This window comes from Colobus angolensis, unplaced genomic scaffold (genome assembly GCF_000951035.1).
Source record: "Colobus angolensis palliatus isolate OR3802 unplaced genomic scaffold, Cang.pa_1.0 Scaffold91, whole genome shotgun sequence".
NCBI lineage: Eukaryota > Metazoa > Chordata > Mammalia > Primates > Cercopithecidae > Colobus > Colobus angolensis.
Window position 1 is genome coordinate 5,719,303 of NW_012123043.1, and position 8,346 is coordinate 5,727,648.

Here is an 8,346-nt window from a genome sequence, read left to right on the forward strand (position 1 = left end):
AAAAAAAAAAAAAAAAAAGAAAGCCTGGCAGTTCAACTCCTGTTCTGGGCTATTTCTCTCCTGTTGTTGATGGTCACTGGTAAACACATTGTCCATCTTAGATTTTGTGCTACAGCTTTCAGCCAGCCTACCCCAATGTCCATTCTCTCTCTTCCTAAGTAACAAAGTCCACAGTTTTGTTCAGGGTGGCAATGTTACTGCAATTTTACTCAGGCTGCACTTTCCAACCTCCACTACAGCTGAATATAGTTATGTAAGTAAGTTCTGGCCTAAGTGTTATGAGGTACTTCCTGATAGTCCCTTTATTTTTGTTTTTCTGAGAGGGGGTTTCACTCTTGTTGCCCAGGCTGGAGTACAATGGCACGATCTCAGCTCACTGCAACCTCTGCCTCCCAGGTACAAGTGATTCTCCTGCCTCAGCCTCCCGAGTAGCTGGGATTACAGGCGACTGCCACCACACCCAGCTAATTTTTGTATTTTTTAGTAGAGATAGTCCCTTTAAAAGGGAAAGAGGTGGCCGGGCACAGTGGCTCACACCTATAATTCCAACACTTTGGGAGGCTGAGGCAGGAGGATCACTTGAGCCTAGGAGTTTAAAAGATCAGCCTGGGCAACATGGCAAGACCTTATCTCAATAAAAATAAAAGGGAAAGAGAGGGCCTTTCTTCTCCTTTCCCTTTCATGGTGGATAGAATGTGGGTATGATGGGCAACATATTAAGAGTGATGGGGAGCAACACAGGTGCCTGACAGTGGTGGAGTCTCCATATTAGCCCTGGATTGGTTACTTCTGAAATTCTTTTGCTTGAGAGACTTCTGTCCTGTCAAAGCTGTAAGGATTTTTGTGTGTTATATGAAGTCAAGCCTAATCCTAATTGACTGCTTCCTTCATTCATTCAGATATTTACTGATTATTTATTGGACTGCAGGCCTTGTGCTAAGCACTGGTGTTACAAAGATGAGTAAATTCCCAAAAGCTTACAATGGGGAAAGCAGACAACAAGATGTTTATAATAGTATCATAGAGACTCAGATAGAGACATTTCCAGAATGCAATGTTCCTCCTTTTGAACAGTGAGATCTTAAAAAAGAGAAACTGAGAGAGTTCTAAGGAGAGAAACTGAACAAGGGGATGACTCCTGGGAAGATGACTTACTTTGGTTGGGTTGGCGATTACCCGTTTGCCCTTCTCTTCTAGCAGGGGTCCTAGTTCAGCCAGTTCCACCGTGTCAGTTTCCCTGTTACTGGCAGGAGTCCCATTCCCCTGTGCCACCACAGATCCTTTGTGGGAAGACATCTGGCTGGTACCTCAATACCCTGCAGCTTCAGCTTGGGGAAAGGTTGGGGTCTCTCAGCCCCAGGGGGCAGAGATCTCCCTGTGATAGAAGACACTAAAAGCAAACACAAACATGAAGGATTGACAATTTATTCCTCTTACAGTTTCATTTCTATACTCTAATACTGAATAAGAAGCTAATCAACCCATATCCTGTCCCAATTCTAAAGGCCAGTTAATTGCTTAAATGAAATCTATTCCTGTCCTCCCTCTTTAACATCAACCTTTACCCAGAACCTCACTGATCTTATAAGTAAGGCTGAAAATGTAACACCTAGTTGCTTGCTTTCAAATGATCTAAGGTTACTGCACCAAACTGTCACCAGAGAAAAACAGCTACCCACCCTCAACTCACTCCCACAGGTATGGAACCATTTAGTGAGAAGAGTCTCACCTACCACTCCTAAAGCTCACTCTGCCCAAGAAAGGCCTAGCTCTGAGGCTGAGGAACAAAAATATAAAGCCATCATCTGGCTGCAATTACTACAAGATCATCCAGGCTTAGAAATGAATTAAATGCCAACTGAACTCAGTTGGACCTTATCTACAAATGCTTTGATAAAATGTGTCATGCATACAATAGGAACTTGGTTGTGGGACAGATGCCTAGTGGTTAATTTCTCTGCGAAGTCTACTAATTCTATTATAGCATTACAGCCTGAGTTCAACCCTGGGATAACAAGCTTTCATCACAATCTGTCCTGCAAGCAAGCAAGAACTTACCTGGAAGCAGGAAGGTGAAGACAAGGAGGCAGCCCCACTTTATCCTTTGCCACACACATACCTAATAACCAGCTCTGCAAGAACTTGTTTCAACCACCACAACCCATAATCTAAGCCCCACTCAAATGAGTATTTCAGAAACTAGAGACAGGCACATACAAAATCAGAAAAACCCAGAATTCCATTTTCTAGGAAAAATCTCAGACACTTTAGGTTTTCCTGGGTTGGATTTTCACAGTAGTCTTTAATCAGGCCTCAGGGAAACGCAAATAAAAAAAGAGGGAAAGAGGGAGAAAGTTTCCAAATATTTCCACTATGCTGTAAATTATTAGTTCTTTCCCCACCCCTACCCCACACAAAGGACTTTATTAGTTATAGCAATAGCAGTAGCCAGAATATTAGCATTTTCTGGCATTGGTTACCCAAGCCCCACCCAAACCCAAATAACCACATTGCAATTGCAATGCAGGCAGGGCCAGGTAACACCTACGTATGGAGTGGGTTGCATTCTGGGAGAGGAAACTTAAGCTTAGGGAGCCCCAGTCTTTTATATTGGGCAGTAAACATAACTTTGCTCCTGAGGGAGACACTATATCATCCATGGCTATTCACTATATACAAATATCTTTGATATCTTGTGTTAGTTCTTTTTTATCTAAGAGTAATCACAATTTCTTCTCAGGGATTATAAATCTCTTTCTCTGACTCCCTAACTCTCTCTCTCTGTCTCTCTCTCTCCCCCTCCTTCCCTCCTGGAGCTGGGACACCCTTCTTTTCCTGCCCTTGGACATCAGAAACTCCAGGTTCTCCTGCCTTGGGATTCTGGGACGTGCACCAATAGCCCCTTGGGTTCTCAGGCCTTCAGCCTTAAACTGAACCAGTTACGGACTCCCCTTCTTGTCTAGCTTGCAGATGACATACTGTGGGACTTAGCCTCCATAATCTCATGAGCCAATTCCCTAATAAATCCCACCTGTATCCATATGTATGTATCCTATTGGCGCTTTCTGGAGAAACACTAACACATCAGGTAAGGGCAATCCTCGAGCTTCTAAACAGTCATGAGTCATGCTATGCTCAACCCACAAGCACAGCTGAAAGCAACCAGCAATTTAGTCCAAGAGAGACAAAAACAATAACTTGCTATACAGCAGACCTTTATATGGTGTCAACACATAGGCAGTTCCTCTTCCTTTAAATGTGCAAGACTCTGACGAGATGCCAGCACACAGTCATAGTGAACAATTGAGCTCAAGGAGAACAGGAAGCTGAAGGACTCTGAAAATCTCAAGGATGGGCAACCCACATGACAGGGACACTAGGAAATCTTTCTCAATAGGCCGACCTCAAAACATATTTCCTCAAAGTGAAGTACTACTGAATCAGCACCCTTACTAAAAAAACACGTTATATCGCAAGCAAAACAACAACAACAACAGAACACTTTATATCGCAAGCAAAAACCATAAATAGTTTTGGGCATCTTGGATAAATCTGAAAAGAGGGGCACACTTAGCTTGCGATACTGTTGGCAGTAATTTAGATCAGACCACCAGGGCACAAACAAAACAAAACAAAACAAAATTCTGGTTCTAAGATGCAACACACGGATCATAAGATAATAAATATACTTTATTTTGGTTAGAACCCATTTCAAAATGAATGAATGGGGCAGATTCCAGCTTGCGAGCATATGACTTAACTTCTAGCCACTTAGATAAGGGCACATTTTCTTGCGCTTGTGGTGGCTTCTCTTATCCCTTTCCCCAGAGTAAGTGAACACATTCATTATTTAGCAAGTGTATTTAGGAACAGCACCCTAAGGCATTCTAAGATACTGTGCAAAATACAAGTTGAACAAGTTACAGCATTGTTTTCAAAGAGCCAGATAACATAGGTAGTTTGTCATATGCACAAAAATAAGTGATACAATTTGCTCCAGGAGGGCAGTGGAGGGACAGAACCCCTCAACTAGAACCGTCACACACTAAATTTAGTCATTTTGAGTGCTATGTAACTATTTTACTAGAAGCAATGAGAATAATATAGAGAAAATTTAAGCTGGGCAATTAGGGTCCAAAGATCATATGCAGAATCCAGCTTGGCATTCTTACTAATTTCATCATTTGATCTGAAAAGTTTTTATGCCCTCAAGTCTTCCAGCTATTATCAGTCTTTTCCCTTTTCAGTCCAACACAATTACTATTAGTTCTTCTGATTCCCTCTAGCTCCTCTATCACTAGCTCCTATACCACCTCTACAAATCTTCTAGACCCAGAGTCACCAAAACCTGAGACCCCAGTTAACTCACAAACCAGCCGACAGCTACAACTCATCATACAAAATATATCATCATGCATTAAAGTATATACAATGGAGGTCAATGGAGAGCATGTCATCATAATGAGCAAAGTCCATTGTCCAGTTTGGTCTTCTAAACTGTAGTAACACAGAGACAGGAAAGGGAGAGATAGGGATCGGACGTCTGGCAAGAAAGAAGAGCAAATAATACTAGGATCTGAAAATACCACTTCTATGGGGTGGATCACTCACAAACAATGGAGAATTACAAGTGTGTTTTGGTCGATGATGTAAAATCAGAACAAACCCCTAAGGTGTTAGAATGATCCTAGGAGAGCCAACTTTCTGCCAGTTTTCTATGTCCTTATGTATTTTAGAGGAAATGCCTTTCCCCTCAAGCTTGCCACACCCAATATTGCAAATTACATTTGAGCCAAACTCGACTGAGTGCATTTTTGATGGGATTTCTTCAACTCAAGCTAATAAACCTTTACCACTAAGCTTTCCAACTGGGTAAACCTAGGATATTAGAGAGTAAAGCTGTGGAGCAGGGAGGTGTTTGTACTCCTATAAATAAGATAATCCTGTGCCAAACTTGGGGAAAAGACTGATTTTTAATCACCAGCCAATTAGCTGGAGAGTTATTTCACTCATAGTTTTTGGAGACATTTATACTGTGAACCAATTCCCAAGTTTTCCAGGTTATAGCACACCTTTCCTGGAGGCAAAGACACAGAGTTTCTAAGAGTTTAGTTCCCGGGCCTTTAGAGAGTCTGTGGGTAGGCTCTATCCATGCCTAGCTTGATTCTTGTGCTAAAGCAAGACCAGTCTAGCAGTATAGATAAAGAACAGTCATCTTTCCCCTTATCCACTGTATTTTGGGGAGGATAGTTTCACAGCTTTGTTGGAGAAATATGAGTCAAAGCAAAAGCACATGCTTGAAATCACCCAAGTACAGTAATGGGGCCTCAGCTCTCCTACTTGATGCCAAGCGTCCCAGAGTCTGAAGTGGAAAAACAATCTGACTTCCTTCGTAGTTCTTCCCCAACAGAAGAAGTCTTTTAAGAAAAGGTCTTGCTTGGTCACCCAGGCTGGAGTGCAGTGGTGTGATCTCAGCTCACTGCAGCCTCAACCTGCCGGACTCAAGCGATCCTCCCACCTTAGCTTCCCAAGTCTTAGTAACTGGGACTAAAGGCATGTGCCACCATGCCCAGCTAATTTTGTTTATTTTGTAGAGACGAGGTCTCACTATGTTGCCCAGGCTAGTCTTGATCCCTCCAGCCTTGGCATCCCAAAGTGCTGGGATTACAGGTATGAACCACTGTGCCTGACTGAAGAGGTGTTTTTGAGCCCTAACAGACAGGCAAACTTTGCTAATGTTATGCCAAAAAAAAAAGTGAACAGTATACAGGCATATGAAGGATTTTAACACCAGCCCATTTTTTATTTTTGGAGTCCGGGTCTTGCTCCCAGTTCAGTCAGTTCCAGGCCCAGGCTGGAGTGTGTGGCATGACAATAGCTCACTGCAGCCTAGTACTCCTGGACTCAAGCAATTCTCCTGCATCAGCCTCCCAAAGTGCTGGGATTACAGGTGTGAGCCACCGCGCCCAGCCAATGCCAGCTCCCACTTTTTTTTTTTTTTTGGAGACAAGAGTCTTACTCTATCCCCCAGGTTGGAGTGCAGTGGTACGATCTGCTCACTGTAACCTCCGCCTCCCAGCGTCAAGCAATTCATTCTCATGCCTCAGCCTCCCAAGTAGCTGGGATTACAGGCACCTGCCACCACATCCGGATAATTTTTGTATTTTTAGTAGAGACAGGGTTTCGCCATGTTGATCAGGTTGGTCTTGAACTCCTGACCTCAGGTGATCCACCCACCTCAGTCTCCCAAAGTGCTGAGATTACAGGCATGAGTTACCACGTCCGGCCTGTGCCCCCAACATTTTTGAGCAGGAAAAAGGAATCAACTTTAAGCATGGTGAGAGGAACAAAGTCCAAGAGGTGACATTAGGGACAAATGGACATAACAACATTGATGAGTACTGACCCAAGAAAAAAACCTCACCATAATTCACAAGGCTTCTAGATATAAAGATGATTGCTTATCTTACCCGTGTGATAAGAAGTAGATGGGACAGGATAATGTGGCAGGAGTGTTAAAGGGTTTCAGTTTGACTTTGTATTAGAAGTCAAAGGAAATTTCCTATGGAAACACAGAACAAATATACTGGCCTAGAAAGAAGGGCAATTTCTTAACCTTCATTAATCTGAGAATACCGACTACTTACAATACGCGTGGTGTTGTGGCCACAGAGACAAGGCAAAGAGGAGTCAGAGGGCTGAAATGGTCGTTGGCCTCTAAACGGGGGAAATAACTTTCCTAATATCATTACTACAAGGCTTAGTGCCATTATGTGCAGGAGGAATTCAAAAGAAAAGCGCAACTTTAGTTGAAGTGATCAGAAAAGTTTTGTGGAAGATTTTATGAAAGGAGCTTGATAGGTGGAGATGGAAACAGGGCATTCCAGGAGAGTATATGGTGTGAACAAGACATGAAAGAACACAGTCCCCAGGGCAGTAAACAATTCATTTTTCCAAAGAGTCCTGGAAAGGTAAAATGAGGCCAGACTGAAGAAACTGAAAATAGCCTAAAAGCCTACTTAAGGTGGTGTACTTTATAAATCAGTAATGGGGATCGGTGGATTAATGTTGCTTCCTGTTACTTTTCTGAGATTCTCTCCTACCTGCAGGCAAAGTCTTGACCACTGAGAATAGGCTTTCAGATTCTACTCTACAATTAGGTATAGTTTTGTGGAGGTCTACCCTAACATGGGCCTTCACAGGTAACATCGGTTTTTATGACTGATTTCCCACGTGCAAATTACAATATGGGTACATAAAAGTTACTCCTGGAGTAAATACATTTAGTGGCTGCAAGCCGGAACCCCGACATTGCAATCTGTTTAGCACCACCCTAAATTCCTGGCAGTATACAGATACTATACAACCTCAGGAACCGAAGTTGCACCATGGTGCCCTACCCAACTACTAGCAAAACAGAAAAGCAGTGAACAGACCCCACTATTACTTCATTTCAGAAAAGAACCAGCCATTATAATCTTCACTTGTTTTGAAGACCGCAGCCTATGTATTCTCAGCTGTATTTTCTAGCCTGTCTTCTAAATTACTTGAGGGAAGTACTATGGTTAATCTAGTAAAGAACCACGGCCTCCTGGTGCTCCTCTGACATGTGAAATGGTGTAAACTGAAATTGGCCTTGTCAGTTTCCCATTCTCCCACGGAGCACCAGAAACTGAGGGAAAACACTTATCTATTTTCTTAAAATCGAAGGCTTGAAGACCAAAATTCTCAAATAGAAGATAGTATACATCAATCCTAGGTATCTCAGCTAATGAAATTTCATTTTCCCCCAAAGTAGCTTCGATTCTGCCCCGCATTTCAGCCTTCAGGATTACCTTAACCCTGCAGAGCGATCACCAACCTCCCTTCCCACCCCATCAAAGTGAGGGCACTGTCACGACTTGGCTTGCCAAAGATTGTTGGTGGAGGAACCTTTGGGCTTCCCTGTCACCCAGTGCGGCTGTTCCCCGCTGAGAGGCGGTTCGCGACCTAGGCCCGCAGCACTCCCTGTCCACGCGCGGCGGCCTCGGGGCCAGGCTTAGCTCTGGCTGTCTGGTCCCGATCCGGGGAACCCATGCATCTCCACCCCGTGGGGCTAAAGGCGCAGCACTCACAAGACTGCCGGGAGTCGGGGGACAGCCGGGGACGAGCGCCCACTGCACCTAGGCCTCTTCGGAGGCGGCGCGCAGTGGGAGGGGCCGGAAATGTTTACAACCTCGACCGGCTGGACGCTGGGAGGCCGGGCGGCTCCTGGGCTGGGGCCCGGGACCCTTGGCACGTCGGAGCGGGTTCCCCCAACGGCTATCTCCTCCCCAGGCCTGGGTCGGGGCCCCCGGGGTCCCCGCG

The 8,346-nt window shown here is 44.2% G+C and overlaps 1 protein-coding gene across 1 annotated transcript in view; it reads right to left on the reverse strand.

Moving 5' to 3' along the window:
* The window catches only part of ADIPOR1 (adiponectin receptor 1), a 17,289-nt gene that overhangs the window by 8,432 nt on the left and 511 nt on the right, over window positions 1-8,346 (reverse strand). Inside the window, 2 exon segments of the mRNA XM_011931780.1 lie at window positions 1,097-1,390; window positions 4,431-4,497. Coding sequence (XP_011787170.1) covers window positions 1,097-1,296 — 200 coding nt within the window. The 5' untranslated portion in view covers window positions 1,297-1,390; window positions 4,431-4,497.